Source organism: Diabrotica virgifera, chromosome 8, assembly GCF_917563875.1.
Source record: "Diabrotica virgifera virgifera chromosome 8, PGI_DIABVI_V3a".
NCBI classification, from domain to species: domain Eukaryota; kingdom Metazoa; phylum Arthropoda; class Insecta; order Coleoptera; family Chrysomelidae; genus Diabrotica; species Diabrotica virgifera.
This window is the reverse complement of record NC_065450.1, coordinates 6594440-6613586: the sequence shown is the minus strand read 5'-3', so window position 1 is coordinate 6613586 and position 19147 is coordinate 6594440. Positions and strand designations below refer to the sequence as shown.

The following is a 19147-nucleotide window of genomic DNA, read 5'->3' as shown; positions in this document are numbered from 1 at the left end:
ATGGGGGTTTTGTTCCTTTAAACCCCCCCAAACTTTTGTATACGTTCCAATTTAATTATTTTTATAGTACCATTAGTTAAACACAATGTTTTAAAAACTTTTTTGCCTCTTAGTACTTTTTCGAAAAATCAGTTTTTATCGAGATATTTTGAATATTTGTCAAATCCACCACATATTTGTATATGGTTAAGTACGATTATGGACACTTGGTAATATGTAGGGAGCGGATTTATATGCGAGCAATTTTGATGAAATATGCGCATACATATGCAGCAAAAAAAATACGAAATATGCGCAAGATATGCACAATAATTTCAAAAAATGCGCATTTTGAGAAACAACATATTTATCTACAATAAAATAAATGTATCGATTTTCTACTATGTTCTTGATTTTTTTACGGTACCGTTGTTTTCAGGTAGGTACGTAATTTTTCCTGTACTTTCATCGGGAACACTTTTATTGGAATATATTTCTAAAAAAACTTTTAAACATAGGATTTTCCAGTTTTTAAAAAGTTATGTTCGCAAAAATCATCGCCTCGCATAAATCAAAGTTAAATTTATATTGTTCATTGGGTTTAGTCATCAACGATTGTCAACTGTCAATGGGTAACTTCCGATCAACGATTAACTTTCGATTCGCTCATCTTCTTGGAACTTGACTTATGTAGTTTTGTCCACATATTTTTTCAAACTGTTTAAACTTAAAATGTGGAGTAAGCAGCCAAATATTATTTATTAAAGAAAAAAGATGAAGAAAGCAATCTTAAATTCACCATTTTACTAAATGCTTTGCAGAATAATTTTCCATTGGTATAAAGAAGCTGAGGCTAGAATATTTCGGCATATTGCACTATTCACAAACAGAAGTACTTTTACACAAAAACTAAACATTCGCATTGATCGACTAAAGCTGACTAATTTTACTGATTTACGGGAACTGATTTAAATCATATTTAAATTTCCGTTAGAGAATCGTAAAACGATATTTAGGGCCGGTTGTTCGAACGCTAATCAACAATGATCATTATCAAATATTTAATTACTGTCACCAAAACTGTCAATGTCAACTTTGTTTGGGTTGCTTAAAACATAATTAATTACAATTATGAGATTTATTATTAATTATGTTAATAATTATTGTTATATTAATTGATTATAGACTCCACAGACTTTTTAACAACCCAAACAAAGTTGACATTGACAGTAATTAATTATTTGATAGTGATCATTGTTGATTAGCGTTCGAACAACCGGCCCTTAGAGGTGTAAATATTCTCTTAACAGTAGGGTATTTATGGGATTCTAACTCGATGCCTTTTTAACATCCTACAATCAGTTTATGATGGCGTACTACACACACTTTTTGGATAAAGATCGGGTGACTTCAGGTTGTTCTCGAAAAGATATGACAGCATGTGCGGGGGAATATTTTGTGTCAAATAAAAAAATTTTAGAATTTGTTCGTTTGGATAAAAATGTTTTTAAATAGACACAAAATATGCACGTTTCTTTAAAAATATGCAAAATTTGGTAAAATTCCCAAATATGCGAAATATGCATGCAATATGCATTTAGCATAAAATCCGCTCCCTAGTAATATGTAATATGAAAATTTATTTATGATTTACATTTTTAGGTATATTTTGAACCATATTAAAAAAGAAGCCACACCTCGATAAAAGGTGCCTTATCTAAAAAATACAAAGAGGCAAACAAGTTTTAAAAAGACTGTGTCTAACTAATGGTACCGCAGTAATAGTTTAATTGGAACGTACACAAACATTTGGGGGGTTTAAAGGCACAAAACTCCCATAAATTTTGTATGTAAACGTATTAAAAAAGAAGCCGCATCTCTATAAAAACTGCCTTATCGAAAAAATACTCAGAGGCAAAAAAGTTTTTAAAATATTGAATTTAACTAATGGTACCACAATAATAAATTAATTGGCACGTACACAAAAGTTTGGGGGGGTTTAAGGGAACAAAACCCCATAAAATTTTTAGGGGGTGCACAAATTTCACTTTAATTTTTCTTTAAGATGTTCCTGCCATAAGAATGCCACATGCCTATTTTCAATAAAAAATCTCTAATAGTTTTCGATATATTCGAGAAAATCGATTTTCATTTTGTAACTTCAAAGGGCTTTTTATGTGCATATTTGTACTAAGGTAAGTTAGGTTCATTCGAACTATTTTTGGTCCCAGAATATGTACTTTAATTTATGACCTGTATTTTTGTTACACCCTGTATAATGACAGTTTTTACAAACTAAAAACTTATACAGTCGGAAAAATGAAAGAATACCCATGAACGATCACATCAATCACTTATTTTGTATTTGCTATCTTTTTCTATAACAAACGATTGTTATTTATAGAAAAAGACAGCAAATACAAAATAAGTGATTGATGTGATCGTTCATGGGTATTCTTTCATTTTTCATTATACAGTCGGAAAAATGAAAGAATACCCATGAACGATCACATCAATCACTTATTTTGTATTTGCTATCTTTTTCTATAACAAACGATTGTTATTTATAGAAAAAGACAGCAAATACAAAATAAGTGATTGATGTGATCGTTCATGGGTATTCTTTCATTTTTCCGACTGTACATAATATGACATAGAGTAGATAAAAATAATTTATTAGAATTGATGTTTTATAACACCTTTTATTTTACTTAAAATAAAGTTATCGCCCGGTTACTTTTGCGGGTCACTGTAATTAATTCAATGAACAAAGATCCTCCAACAACTTCCGAATTACGTGCTGTATAATTCGACAGTGGGACAGGATAATTAATTAAAAAATGTCAATCTGCGACAATGACAAATGCCATAAATATTTAAACACTTACCGGTTTGAGATCGCAATGAATGATATTCTCCTTCTGCAGCAACCGGAGGCATTTAAGGAGTGAGTTGGCGAACCTCCTGATTAAATTCAGACTAAATCCCTGGTAGTTGTTCTTTTTTATTAGTTCGTATAGATTAAGGCTGAAACAAATAAAAATTTATAAGTGCTAGTCCTTGCATAAATGTTTCGATGGTTTATGCGAGATTTTTCAGATAGTTCTTCCACTTTAACTTTTCCCATGCGTCACGATTCATTTTCAAACAAGTTAAAGCAAAAAATAAAGTGAAACGTACAGAGTTATTCACTATATTTTGATCCCCCTGTAAACTGCTTTATTTACAGAATTAGAAAAAAATGTAAAATACAAAAGTTATTCGATTTCTAAATTATGATTTTTTGACATATACATCGTTCTAGTGACGTCATCCATCTGGGTGTGATGACATAATCGACTACTTTTTAAATAAGAATAGGGGTCGTGTGCTAGCTAATTTAAAAGATTATTCAATTCTCTAGTCAGTAATATAAACATTAAGATGATTATTTATACAGGGTGTCCAAATTTTTTTTAAATTAAATTAATTGACACGAGAAGGAGAATGTATGTAATTTATTAAATTCAGAATACATTCTACTGCTGTCAGAAAACAGAAATAAATGTTTATTGAACAAATAAACATTATTTTTCACTTAAATTTCAATGTTCAAGCTGCCACCCATCTGCCTCTTGACAGTTTGAACATTGAATTTAAGCAGAAAGCAATGTTTATTTGTGCAATAAACTTTTATTTCTGTTTTCTAACAGCAGTAGAAGATATTTTGAATTAAATAAATTACATACTTTCTTCTTTTTGTGTCAATTAATTTAATTAAAAATTTTTTTGGACACCCTGAATAAATAATTATCTTTGTGTTTATATTACTAAATAGAGGATTGCTTAACCTTTCAAATGAGCTAGAACACGATCCCTATTCTCATTTAAAAAAATAGTCGATTACGTCATCACGCCCGGATGGAAGACGTTACTTGTATGATATATATGTCAAAAAATCATACCTTAAAAATCAAATAACTTTTGTTTTTTACATTTTTTTTAACTCTGTAAATAAAGCAATTTACAGGGTATCAAAATATAGTGAATAACCCTATACATCGATGTGTAGTATAGGACTTTTCATTCACAGTCATTTGTTTCGAGCTTCTGTCATGTTTCACATAATATTAATATATCTACGTCGTACGTTATTGGTATATATGCTTTTTCTCATGAGGATTTTTCAGTGCGTCACAGTTTTTCGATTTCTTTCTAACGCATTAAATTGCATGTGACAGAAAAAAACGCACGTCGGTGATTACATTTTGTCGGTGACATTTATAACATTTATTCTAGTTGTCAATAGATGGCGCTATAATCGAAAAATAAATAGTTACCGATTATATAATATATCTACGAATATAATCTGTTCAATTTATAAGACTATTGGGACCGTGCAAGTTCGGCAAAGCGATCCCTATTTCTACGCTCTGTACTATTATTCGCACTTTTAATTATATTGGCCAATTATATTAGTCCTGGTTACTGGATAATTAACAAGGCCATAGTCCAAAAAAATAATAAGAAGAAAAAATAAGATTCAGGTTATGTTATGAAAACATCAACAATTGTATGTAGTAAATAAAATTAGTTATTAAAATGCAGTACTGCAAGCAAAATACAATTAATTAAATTTACCTTTATATAATAATTGCGTATCATATTAATATTGTGGAGCAATATATAATTTTTCTGCTTCATTGACAGAAGGTATGAAATATACGTCAATTTGACAATTTCAATTGACAATATGAATTATTTAAGATAGTTGCAATATTTCTCCGCGACTCGCGCAGGGTCGTTTCTCGTTTCCCTTTCCAAGTACTTGCACACCGCGAATACAAATCAAAGAAAATACCATTTTATAAATGCAATAAACACAATTGATTTGATTTTATGCCAAATTTCAAATAAAATGTGACAACTGTCAGATTTAAATAAAATGTCATGTCACTAAAATGTATATTATCACGGACTTACCTTTTTTTTTCTATCATTTGCGACGCACTGAAAAATGCTCATGAAAAGAAGCATACCCATGATACAAACCAAAGACGTATGACGTACAGTCCGTCTAATTTACTTACCGTTGCACGTCATTATCTACGCCAGAGATCTAAGTTGACATAGTTGCCAAAGTATAAAAAAATCCTGAATCCATTTTAAATCAAATAGATCACATAATTATTGTAAACGTGGATTATACAACAAAACAAATTAATATTCAATGTAAATAAATAAAAACTTAAGAAATAGAGAACAAGAATTAAGCTATAATCATTTAAGATTTGCAGTGCAACCGTTTTTGTACTGCATTGTTTAATTATTAAAAAACGGCTCCGAACTCTTGGGAGAAGCCGATAGGTTTCTTTGTATATGTCTACAATAACAACTAAAAAAGTTGTCACATACCTCGATTATTCCAAGTCGTGATAAAATTAAGTGAAATTTATAACGAGCGATCCACAATTATTGGGATCAAAGCCAGCCGTGCAAAAAATTACGTATGTCTTGTTTTAATCTGAATTTATATCATTGGTTTATCAATTAATTTTGATTAACATTATAAAACATAAAAATTCAGTCAAAACCTTTACACAGAACTTTAATCAAAAATAAAAAGAATTAACAAAATTATTAGTAACAATAATAAATAAAATCAAACAAGATGCTGTATATATATCCACCACCATCTCTACATAACCTAACTTTTCTTGTTAAGTTGACGGACACTGCAAAGTTGACGTAAACTGGAAAGTATATCTGAATTAAGAATAGACATGCACTGTATCTCTGTCGTTCAGAGCCACCTACGGTGACAATAATTTTGGATCACACGTTATTTTTATAGTAGAGGATCTTTTTATACTAAAGTAAATAATAAAAACAGTAAATATAATAGAACAGATACTTATAGTAAAGAATATAAACAAATATGAAGTGTCATGTCATGAAATAAATAAAAAAAGGCACAACAAAAAAGTTAATAATAGGTTTATTCTAGCATCAGTTTCAAACGGTTTGAAACCATCAGCGAATAGTCGACCAGCGCGAGTAGAGGGGATAGCACTGGTGACTGTATTATGCTCTCTCACTGACACTGACCAACTGTTTGCTGACGGTTTCTGACTAGTTTGACTGTTTGCTAGAACAAACCTACTGTTAAGAAGATTTAATATTACCTAAGGTTGGGAAATACAAAACTATCGAGTAAATTACATAAATAAATTATTAATATTTTTAATTTATTACTAATACTCGTCTTTGTTTGGGGACCCAAAAGTCAGTATTGCAACTCTTCTTTATTTTTAACTGAAATATTATATTTATTTTTTATAAATCTAAAACCAAATAAACTTTACTGATAAATAAATAAAACTGTATTGATTTGTAAACCCAAATAAACAATAAATGTAAATAAACCAATAAACTGTCACTGTCATTGAAAATTATAAACGTCAAAATTCTTATTGTGATTTCTATGGAAAAGCGGCTTAATTTTGCGATACTAGTTTCTGTGAGTTAAAAAGAGACCTAGTATAAAAAATAATTCGTGAATAATTTCATGCATGGGAAAAACTAGCGTGGAAGAACTATAGTACGAGATCCCACTGCAGAATTAATAAGTTCATAAGTTAGTTAATTAAAATCGCGTTTTTATAATAAATTTAAGAATAAAAGAATACATTGATAACAACTTGCTTGTCAAAAAGTGGGCGCAAATATGTACAGTGGAACCTCGATAAGTCGGATTAATCGGGACCACGGCCGATCTGGGTTATCGAAAATCCGGGTTAGCCGGAGAATATGGTATAATAATAATATCGTATGGCATTTTTGCCGGGAGATCCTTTCGGATAGTTCCAGCGCCAATTACATCTTTAACCCTGTTTCAAGTAAGTAACTAGTGTCGATGTACACTAGCCCAGGGGGACCGACGGCTTAACATACTCTCCGAGGCACGGTGAGATGGCTCGTGTCATTATTGGAAATGAAAATGGTTTGTCTTTGGCAGGGATCGAACCCACGTCTACTGGCGTATGAGGCCAGCGTTTATGCCGTTACCCACCGCCGCTCACGGAGAATATGGTAAAAATTAATAAATACATATAAATAATAAACAAATTCACATTATAATTGCAAAAACATATGAAGTACCTACATATATGCACAATTACGTATTCTTGTTCTCATGATCATTTTTCAGTGCGTCACAGTTTTTCGATTTCTCTCTAATGCATTAAGTTAGATGAGACGGAAAAAGCGGTAGCTCCGTGATTAAACACAAAAATAATGCAGCATTACAATGGTTATATACATAAGATGTCTATTCCTAACCTACCTTTGATTCGTTGATATTTAGAATGCGCGTTTTTTCTAGCCAATCAAATACACGTATTACGAACATTTGACAAAAACTTCGTCCATTTTGGCCATTTTTTAGAAGTGTCAAAGAGTCAAGTGACGGTTATTATTCAGGTCAGTATTTTGTGTACCTGTCATTTTGAAATTTCGAATTCGACTTCACTGGTGTTTCACAACGTCTTTGTGCATTATTTTGTGTTTTGGTTTAGAATTTAGTTCGTTAAAAGTTAGTCATTGGCGTGAGGAGACTAGAGACATTCGATTTGTACCGAAGAGTGCTAAATATCTCATGAGTAGATAGAATAGCCAACGTGGAGGTAATGAGACTTACGCATAAGGAACGAGAACTAACAAATAAGAAGAAAACTGAGATATATGGGACATGTGATGAGAGATGTATATCTAATACTCCAGGTCATTATGCAAGAAAAAGATCCATAGTAAGGAGACGTAACTCATGGCTGAAGAACCTTAGGAACTGGTTTGGATGTAATAACAATGAATTATTTAGAGCCGCTGTTTCAGAAATAAAGATCTCTCTGATGATTGCTAACTTTTGAAGCGGAGACAGCACCTAGAGAAGAAGATAAAAACACAGTTTATGGACAGTTTTGTGTCATTTTTTAATGTTTCCATATTTATAAATTTAATTAACAATATTGTTTACTTTTTAATTTTATTCCCCTTTATAAAAAATACCTACATGTTAACATATTGTGTAAAAATCAAATCTACTAAATTACTAATTAGTTTAATTCCACAAGCTTTTCACCTATGGCTAAGTACGATTGTGGCATCTGTCAGATTCGTCAATAATTACATGAAATAAGTCTCGACACACCCAATACAGTATATGACGTCATAATTAATGACGCACTGAAAAATGATCATGAGAACAAGAATACCTACAGATCTATACAGTATTGTCTATTTCTTGGTAAAAAACTCAGTCAAAGTGAAAAATGTTTGTTTTGTCTGATGAAAGTCGGTCCGGGTTAGCCGGACTTCCGGGTTATTGGAGGCCGACTTATCGGGGTTCCACTGTACATAGTTTTAATTGAAATAATAGTAGGTAATTCATTTTTGTAACAAAATTTCGTTCATGACGTAGATGAATGTTTTTCATGTCAAATTAAAGCTAATTTTTTTTCTAATGCGATAATATACGGTTGTCTGTGTAAAAATGGCCGCAAATTAGGGTTGCCAACTGTTAAAAATGCGAGGTATCAGAGATAAAGTGAAAGAAAGCTAGCGCGCAACGCCATTGGTTTGGCAAGATGCCTGCTTTAACAACTCGCATGCTATCAAACATTGTCAATCTTGTCATTGTCACCGAATATGTGAAAATCGTGCCATGGAGTGTATCGTATCTGTATTTTGTCTCCTCTAATCTGCAATCAAGTCGTAGGCAGACGCAGAATATCGTGGCTGCGCAACCTGAGAGAATGGTACGGATGTACATCAAATGAACTTTTCAGAGCAGCCGTCTCTAAAATCCGAATAGTTATGATGATTGCCGACCTCAGTCGCGGAGATAGCACTTAAAGAAAAAATAATCTTCAATATCTACTTTGAAAGAATATTTATGGAAGCATTGCAAGAAACTGAAAAGGTATTCTACTAAACGGGTGTTGGCTAAACAACATAAGATATGCAGATGACACCATAGTATTTGCGGACAACTTACAAGGTCTATAAGTCCTTATAAACAAAATCACATAATACAGTCAACAATATGGACTCAATTTACATTATACATAACAAGACGACAAAGATTATGATAATTAACAAGAAAAAGATAACAGAAGCTTAACTCTAGGTAAAAGAAACCCCTGTAGAAAGAGTGACGCACTGCAACTACATCGACACCATAATAAATGATGAATGGACCAAAACCCAAGATAAGAGCGCGCATTCGAAAAGTTAGATCTACCTTCAACCGGATGAAGCCTTCTTCAAGAACCACAACCTCTCTTTTGGTATAAAATGCTGCGATTCTACGTCTTCCCTGCCCTTTTTTATGGTGTTTAATCGCGGTCTTTGAACGAAGATAGTCTTTGAAATATAGTAATAGATAGTCTTTGAAAATATATTTTCTCTTTGTGTTGAGCGAAGAATAACTAAGCAGGAATGTGCGCTGAACGTATCCCGAAAGCTCCCTAACCCCGTCTATTTAGCGAGCTGAGCGAAATCGACGAATCCCGATCCTAGTCAAAGGCTATGTGCGTTGAACGTAGCCATCATTATAGTAGCATTTATTTCGCCTTAAAAAATAAATGCGACTTATAATTAATTCTCTCAATCGTCGGTTATTATAACGGGCTTTAAGTTTACGAAAGCCCAATATGTAGAAAATAATTATTTTTAAATAACGAAATTAATACGTAATTAACGATAATTATCTTTTCTTTTGTATGTTTGGTTCAAAATAAATGTCGTAACAAAAACGAATCTTGTCTCTGAGTGAATTTACTATCCGATGTTATCACAGTGTGACAATTACCACAGGGTCACAATTATATTCTACACATAGGGCTTTGGTAAACCTCAGGTTCGATGACGGTATTTGATGTACGAACAATAACCGATGATCGAAGGAATTAGTTAAGAATCACATTTATGTCTCAACGCGAAATAAATGTATAAGAACGGAGGTATCTGGCTCAGCACGCTGGATGGAAAGAAAGATAATGATGGCTACGTTCAACGCACATGGATTTCGCTCAGCTCGCCAAATCGATGGAGTTCGGAAGCTTTGGGGTACGTTCAGCGCATCTATCTCTGGTTAGTTATTCTCCGTTCAGCACACAGCGAATCGCTATGACTATTACCATTACATATTACAATATTTTCATTACCATTACCATTATTATCACACACAATTTCTTAGAACGTTCCGCCACTTGATTTGGATTTAATTGTATGTTGACATTTACGTGAATAACGCCGAACTATACCAAAGCGTCAGTTATTTATTACATAGTTTCAAGCTATGTTTAGAAATCATTCTAAATCAGATTAATTACGGTGAAACTGAAATAACTGGTACTGGTATTAAAACTTTTCCTTATTAAACTATTATTACTTCTAACAATTTCAAGATATATCATCAATACACTAAGCGATAATCTCCTTAAAGTTCTTGGGAAATAATTACTATTTTTATAAACTGTTTTCTTAATTCCACTTAAAATATATATAATTGACCGTAATCTCTGTCGTTCCTAGAGAAATTGCGACCACTTCTTTCTTCTTCTACTCCACAAACGTATGCAGTAGCAATACGACATAACGCGATGCGTGCCATAAAAAGTTGTTTTAATGGTGTTCAATTACTTGAAATTATTCTGTACAGCTAATTGCATCAGTTAAATTTTTATTTTTGGACAGGTGCAACTATAGAAGAATATTTAAAACATATCAATCTTAAATACGTGGAGAATTTGAAATGTTCTGGTCCAGAATATTAATTATTACGGTTTAGTCCAGTCGTCAAAGATTTGATCTCTAAAAATGAGACGAACAAGCTCTTACTCCCGGTCTTTCCCACAAAACCACCTACTTCGACACTTCGTAGGGGGTAAAACGGAAAATATCGATTTACCAAGAATTCGTACGCCGCCGTAGAAAAATGTTTTAAACAAGAAATGTAGCAGAGATATTGTTGAACAAAAATGTTTTTTAGCGAAAAATACGAAATCATTTTTTTGTAAAAGGTATATTTAAAATTGCCGAAATAAGGGTTACATTAAATCACAGAACGTTTTCGGATTAAAAAATCCATCATCAGTGTTAATAAAAGCCCTAAAATAAGTATAACCTAATTAAAATAAAAATGTATACCATTTTTATTCGCATTGCAACTGAATAAAAATGGTATACATTTTTATTTTATAGTCGTATTACTTCGTAGAGTAACCAGGTGCATTTTCCGTTGGAACTTTACCGAGCTGCAGACGGGGGATGTGAATTGCATAGTGTAGAATTCCTTCCCTTTGCCTTCACTGCAGCATCCATTTGGCTTGCAAATTGTAGAAGCCTTGGAGGTGTCACCAGGGAAATGTACCAATAAGTTTTCAATTTAAAAATCTTTTAGTAATATTTTTAATATTTTCAATATTATTAATTTTGCTATTAGGATTGAAAACTAACTTCATCTTTCAATTGCCAGATGACGCTAGTCACCTAATACCTTCACTTCGGTTGCAATGGGTGGGAAAAACTCTCGACGCTAGTCAATTAGGGTATGGAGAACAGTGCCTACGTTCTTTCCGACGAGGCTCCAATAAGAGCCGAAAATCGCGATTCAGAGGACTGGACTGCGCTCCGTATTCTAATTGAAAAGTAAGATTGTTTTGCCTTCGCATTGCAACTGAATAAGAATGGTATACATTTTTATTTTATAGTCGTATTACTCCGTAGAATAACCAGGTGCATTTTCCGTTGGAACTTTACCGAGCTGCAGACGGGGGATGTGAATTGCATAGTGTAGAATTCCTTCCCTTTGTCTTCACTGCAGCATCCATTTGGCTTGCAAATTGTAGAAGCTTTGGAGGTGTCACCAGGGAAATGTACCAATAAGTTTTCAATTTAAAAATTTTTTAGTAATATTTTTAATATTTTCAATATTATTAATTTTGCTATTAGGATTGAAAACTAACTTCATCTAACTTCATCTATTACCTAATTAGTTAAGAAAAAATGATTGAAAATGTTGACTAAGTTTAAAAAATGCAAGAGGTCCTACTTACAATAATGTGCATACTGCCGCCCTCAAATAAAACGTGGTATGTGCAGCCAACTCAGAACCGAGAAATCGGCTCTCAAAGTTTTTTCTCGGGACTGTATATGTTTTGACAACTTTTTAACGCAAAACATGTTCTAATGATAGTTAAACATTATTTAAAAATATATTCTTAAAAAAAAATCATGTTTTTATCAAAGCTGTAAATAAAAAGTCATATACTGCGTTTTAATTGAGCAGCGGACATATTACTGGATCAGAAATAGTGCCGTATCTGCATTTTATTTAGAAATAGAATATTTTACAAGCAAGAATAGTTGCCAAAAAAGAAAAATAAATAGCATATATGTAATTGTTTATTATATACGCAAAATACCTACAGGTCATAAATGTTCAAAATTAAATTATCGTAATGTTTAAAAAATGATAATATAATTAAGTTAAAACGCGGTAAATGCGCTGTGCTCAATTAAAACGCGGCAAGTACATGATACTCGCTTGCACATACCGCTTTTTAGTTGAGTACTCTGTAGATACGGCATTTTAATTAAGCAACTATTTAAATTTAGCACATACAGCATATTGCAATTTGTTTATTTTGGTAGTAAATAAAATGATACGGATTTCAGATATTGCAGAAGCATAAATAGGCCACAAAAAAACCACATAATTAGCAAAAACTGGATTTTCAATATTTTTGCAGATACCGCGTTTTAATTGAGGACGGCAGCATACCTGAGCCATCAAAAAGTTTTAGGTAAAAACCCTTTAAGGGGATGGGTACGTAGTTTCGGCTCTAATGCTATTTAAATGGGAGTAATATTTTTCGAATCCTGAGAAAACTAATAGGTATTTTTGAAAACTTTAAACGCAGAATGCAAGATTACGTTCTTACCGGGAGCCGAAAGTACCTGAAAACTTCTGTAATGTTTATATTAATAAGTTACAGGGTTGAAAAACTATAAGAAAATGTAGCCATCTCTTTAAAGTTAATGATGACATTTGTCAAGTAATTTTTACATATCCATACCAACGAGAATTTTACTACACGTATTTGCCGTGTAAAGACAGAAAAAGTAGGGATAGCCGGAAAATATTTGCGCCCATGCCCTTAAATGCTGAAAATTGTTATGATATACTACATATTTTTAATAATATTTAGTGATGTTGCAAATATTCCTGGATATTACCCATGGCAACACAGGACTCACGTGGTTGGAATTGAAGGATTGAAACCTCACATATCGAATGGCAACTGAATACAAAAGGACCTTAGAGAGATATCAAAGACAAACTGTCAATGCAACGTTAGAAACTGTTATATTGTTACTTCAGCAACAGAATTTAAAGTTTATGTTGATATTTAAAATAAAAACAGTATCAATTATCCATCATTTTTTCTTAACTAAGTAGGTTATACTTATTTTTAATCCGAAAACGTCCTGTGATGTAATGGAAACCTTATTTAGGGGACTTTAAATATACATTCTACAAAGGATCTCGTATTTTTTTGATTTATGGTATACAGACAGCTACAGGAATTTTATTTTCCTCTTGGTTTATTAGCGCTTTTTGCGTAGAATGAACGGTTCTTTAAGAAACAACGATTGAAGCGACCCGCGAATTTGAATGTCAGTTACTCACGCAAAATCAATTTCTTAAATAAAATGTGTATCAACTTGTCACTAAAAATTCGATATCTTTTAAGAGAGTGTCCTACCGATAAAAATAAATCAAAACGCGTTTTAATGTGAAGAGAGCAGCTTTCGTATGCCATATTTTTCAGCAAATAAAATCAGTATCTTTAAAGTTGTTAAATATCCGCATAAACGTTGCACTATTTTTGCCATTTTTTATTATTCTCATGAGTTCAATACAATTTATCACTTCCATTGACTGGTCGCTGTATTTAAAATTAATTGCATAATCTTTTTCGATTTTGAGTTTTAGAAACAAATATTAGGTATTTGAAATATGCCTAAAAAATGCTGAATTTAAACTTTCACATTACAAACAATCTCACGTCACGGTAAATGCTTCCTCGAGAACAGTATTGAGTGAAGTTAGTAGCTGAAGTTGTATAGTGTAGTTTGGAAAAACGTACTTGTACAATTATTATTCAAAATCGAAATTTGATGTTATGGATGCTGAAGATGGGGCTCTAACAATGGAAATACCATCGTGATCGATCAATAGAAGTGAGCAGTGAATTTGGGAGTTTAGAAGGGATAGTGAACTATTTAGAAAGCCCAGTCCAATCACTGCAATCATTATGGTACGGGAGCCGCGGTGATTTTTGCAGTTACTTGAGCGCTTCAGAGAATCACATGGCGAGAAACCTTGTGCCCTATAAATGTACCCCTACCATATATTTGATCTTAATACAGGGGGGTTCGTTAATAGGGGTCCGAAAAAAAATCTATCCTTAGAAAAACTCGAAATCGTCAGACTAAGATAAAGTAAGTTAAGTGCATGCAGAACAGCGTATATTTCAAAAATCTGAAAGTTTGAGTGGGGTGTAAGGAAATGGTTGTCACAAAGTTTCACAAGAAAAAAGCGAATATTTCAAGAAAGAAACGTCAGATCGAAAAACTAGAAAATACGTGTTTTCAATATTTTTCAAAAATCTATCGAATGTTACCAAACATGACCCCCCACGGAGAGGAGTGAGAGTAAATTTAAAATTTAAAATATAAACCCCACGATATTTCGCGAAATGAACATCAGATCGAAAAACTGCAAAATACACGTATTCAATATTTTTGAAAAGTCTATCCAATGACACCAAACACGACCCTCCACTAGGGTAGGGTTGGGGGTTACTTTAGAATCTTAAATAGGAGCCCCCATTTTTTATTGCAGATTTGGATTCCTTAAGTAAAAATAAGTAATGTTTATTCGAGACATTTTTTCGAATTCTAGATAGATTGCGCTATAATTAGAAAAAACAATTGTTGAAAATGGAAAACTAAATTAAATAATGCAAAGTCCCCACTTAAATCGAAAACTTTACGTAACTTTTTTGGTTTTAGGACCTAATCTTAACAACCCAATAGGTCCCCATAATGCTCGAGTAACTGCAAATTTACCACACTTTCCTCCCCTACTATTAGCTGTTGCTTACTTTGGCTTATTTGTTGAATTTTGTTTTTACCCATTCTACATCATTAAAAAAATGGTGAAAATGTTGAATAATCCACGTCCGTCTGACCGTCCGTAGTCACATCTCCTCGGTTATTAAAGAATATAAAAAAATAAGGTGCCAAAGAACAGTACTTAAATAGGCAAGACAGTAAGGGTAAATAATTTCAGTTGGGACTTTGGTGCCAACTTTGGAATTTGGTTTAATTTTCCTTCTTCCTTAGTTTTCAAATAAAATACCAAAAGCAATAAGGGCAAGATTCACGAAGTGGCTAAATCTTAGAGCATATTTGAAATTGTATGTCTAAAATAAATATCTGATAAAGGCTTGGAACGAAAGATCCTAACGAGGCCTATGAATAAAACAAACCTTACCTGAGCAATTCGAAGCTGATACACAGGTGGTTTCTAAAATAAAAATACTCCAACATATGGATAACATTGTGATTGCATTCTTTATCCTTTTTTCTAAGATGATCCAGTATCCTCACCTCTACCAAAGCTTGATGATGGAATCTCTTCTTGTTCCGTATTATTTTGATAGCGACGTGCTTGTTAGTCATGTGGTCCAGCGCCCTTATGACTTGCCCGAAGCTGCCTTTACCGATCACTTCGAGAATTTCATAACGGTAGCCGATGTGATCGTGCAAAACCTGAAATAAAATTACGAGTTAAAATAAATCAAAAAATTATTATAAACTAGATAATAAATCCATTACATCTCTATATTCAAAACTAAGAAGTAGAGGCTTAAATATTGAACAGAAATTCTTCGTTGGACATTACAAAAAAAAACATTTACTATTTTAAATTGGAATAAACCACAATTTTAGTTTGAAATTAAGTTTATTTGACATTTCGATTTTCACTTCGGAAATCGTTAGATATCAAAATATAAAACATTAATACTTTAAGCAAATTTTTGTTTTTGTTGCTTGGTAAATAATTCTTCTAATTTAATTCTATGTGACTCATTCATAACAACAATTCAATGACAATAAATATTGCCAATATTTATGAGTTGCGTTCATGGGACGACTTTATTTGACGTTAGATTTAATCATTCGATTATATGAAATCAACTTTAACTTAACAATATCCGTCTGAACAATCATATCACGTGATTTGTCTTTAAAAAGAAGGCCACATGCAATGATGACAGTAAAATTCTCGTGTTAGTGAACCCATAGTAAATCACGAGGAAAAAAGCAGGAAGTATTTGGTTTTGCATTTAGTTTACTCTCAAAGTTAACACCAAACTATGATTTTATATGTATGTTATTTTAAAATATAAGTGATGTATCCTCGATATGTCATTGGCTTACTAATCGTGGTATATTCTTTCTATTAACTTCCTCTTATATGGGTAAACACATCCTACTACATTCTGCCGAGAAATTTGCGACACAAATGGTCTCATTTAACATAATTAGAGCCGCTTCTTTAATTTTTCTCGTTTTAACATCTGTTTCTTTCAACTATGTGTATGGTTCATGTATAAACAAGAAGATAAATTATTGAGTAATACTACAGACTTGTACATTAGGTAAGGTTAGGTTGGGTTCAATATGACCGGGTGCTTAACTATCCTTCCATTAGACCTAAGTGGTCTACTGTGGCCCAACCCTAGACTGGATAGGGAAAAACTGCCCCTTTTCATTGCTCATGACAGTGAGCATGCTTTGTTTCATTGCTCATATATGTGAGGTGACAATGTCCTCTTAGGAGACCTTCGAAAATTTGAGACCCTGTTTTTCATACCAGTGGTTACGTTTCATCCGTTCCATCCAGTTCAATATTGTTCTTTTGGCTGTGTTTCTTGCTCTGCCAATGAAAGTTTCTGAGCCTATAAATGTTTTATTTGCCCCTCCTCTGGTAACTAGGTCCACGTCTCCGATTCCTTCAAATACAGTATATTAGGCACCACAGTAAACCTACTTTGATACTTTATCAGGTATAAATTAGATTCTGAAGACCGTTTTAAACTAAATTAGAGCCAATCAAAATTTTTTATAGATTTGCTGCTGCAGTTCCTTTTTATAGTTCCTGCAGGCATATCTCTACAGCATCAATTTTCACTTAAAAGATACTAGAGTGATCACTTAGGCTTTCTCTAAGGCTTAGTCTTTGTTTCATCGGTTTTAAAGCCGTCTATATGCCAGCATTGATCTGCCTTTATGAGATTTGTTTTATTTGACTCCCATTCGTTCCTTCTTGGAAAGATTAAACGGATTTTCGAAATTGCATCTGGGTCTATTTCCACTGTATGCGATTTTTAATTATATATCCAGATTTGATCAATGTATCCTCTTGCTATGCTTCCTGGCGTCTTATCCGCCTTCTGTATGTTCCTACCTTCGTCCGTAATGTAGGGAGGTCAAGCATTGCCTCCTTGGACGAGGTTGGGGTAGGCGACATCGTTCCTGTTATTAAACATCCTTCTCGTTGAAACTTATTCAGCTTCTGTTTGGTGGTCTTTTGTTGGCATTTTGACCACCATACTAGTACATCATACGTACATTTAGCCAGTAAATCTCCTTGGGTTTCATACCCCATGTTTTCCCACATATCTTTCGATTTGTTCAAAGGGAAAGCTTTGCTTTGTTGATTATACCGACTTGTAGACAAATATGGTTAAGGAAAATCCTTGGTAAGAAGATGTGGCAGTGGCGTGGCTGATTTAAAGGTAGAATTTACTGGACTATTTAAAACAGTGCGAGATTTTTTAAATATCTTCTTCCCTTCCCTTCTTTATCTTTTTCAACTTTGTCTCGTATCTTACCTAATAGGTATGACAACTCCTTTCTTTGAAAAGGAAGAAAAATATTGTACAGATCTATTTTTAACTTATATATTATGTATTGATCAATTTACTTACTTTATTATAACTTCCACTATCATCGTCGAATCCTCCATTTTGGCTACCTCCATGTTCTCCATGTATCTTACACGCAGTTAGTCCCAGGTACCAGATTTTTGAATATTTTTCTATCTCAGTCTTTTCGTAGTCAGACAGTCGATTTCCATAAACACGTAGTGCATCTGTAAACAACAAAAATACATGAAATTCCATATAACAATATATGATTATTTAAATAAAAACAAATGTGATGCAAAAAGAAGAACTAGAAAAAATTCCAGTAGGTATTATATAAAATTCAAATAGGTATAATATTATAAAATAAGTAGTCAGCTGGAATAGGTTAAACATTATACAAACATTTAAAAAATGAGTGAAAAGAAAAGTAAACTATGTATATACTAACTGTTTTTACTAACTCATTTTGAAAAGGCGTTTGATAGGGTCTAGCACAATAGGCTGTTTCAATATCTAGAAATGATTGGAATAGGATAAAATTCTGAGGCTTCTACAACATCTATATTACAATCAAGAAGCTTTTATTCTGTTCTTTTTAGATGCTAGAAGGCAAAGAAGCAGACAAAATTGTCATTTAGAGAGGTGTCAGACAAGGTTGTGCGTTATCCCCAACTTTGTTTCACGTTTACTCGGAAATAATATTTAACGAAGCCTTGGAAGGGAAATGTGGAGTTCTGGTTGAACGAGAAACTATTAACAACATCATATACAGAATAAGCCAAATAAAAACGGAACATAAGCAGTTAATACAGTGTATCGGAACTACGTTTGAAATAGTCTACCAATATAAAAGTTTGACAAACATAAATCATAGCAACTCAACTACCTGTCTCCTTTTAGGCTAAGGCTACGACCAGACAAGCGACAATTTACGGCGCCATAAGAGCAGTAAAATGAAGCGCGAAAATGGGTCCTGGTAAGAAGGATCTGAGTCCAAATTTGTAGCTCATCTAACCACAACAACGACCGAAACACTGTATTTACATCTCGCGACACGCCGTAATTTACATCCCCATCTGGTCATGCTTTTTACGGCCTACTGCAACAGCAGTAAAATG

At 32.9% G+C, this 19147-nt stretch overlaps 1 protein-coding gene across 1 annotated transcript in view; it reads right to left on the bottom strand.

Annotated features, from left to right (window-relative positions):
- Positions 1 to 19147, bottom strand: part of LOC114336260 (dual specificity tyrosine-phosphorylation-regulated kinase 2) — a 633699-nt gene that overhangs the window by 114896 nt on the left and 499656 nt on the right. The window contains exons 5-7 of the mRNA XM_050658156.1: positions 18090 to 18253; positions 15587 to 15864; positions 2868 to 3006 (exon numbers count right to left, since the gene is read on the bottom strand). Coding sequence (XP_050514113.1) covers positions 2868 to 3006; positions 15587 to 15864; positions 18090 to 18253 — 581 coding nt within the window. The remainder of the gene's footprint in view (positions 1 to 2867; positions 3007 to 15586; positions 15865 to 18089; positions 18254 to 19147) is intronic.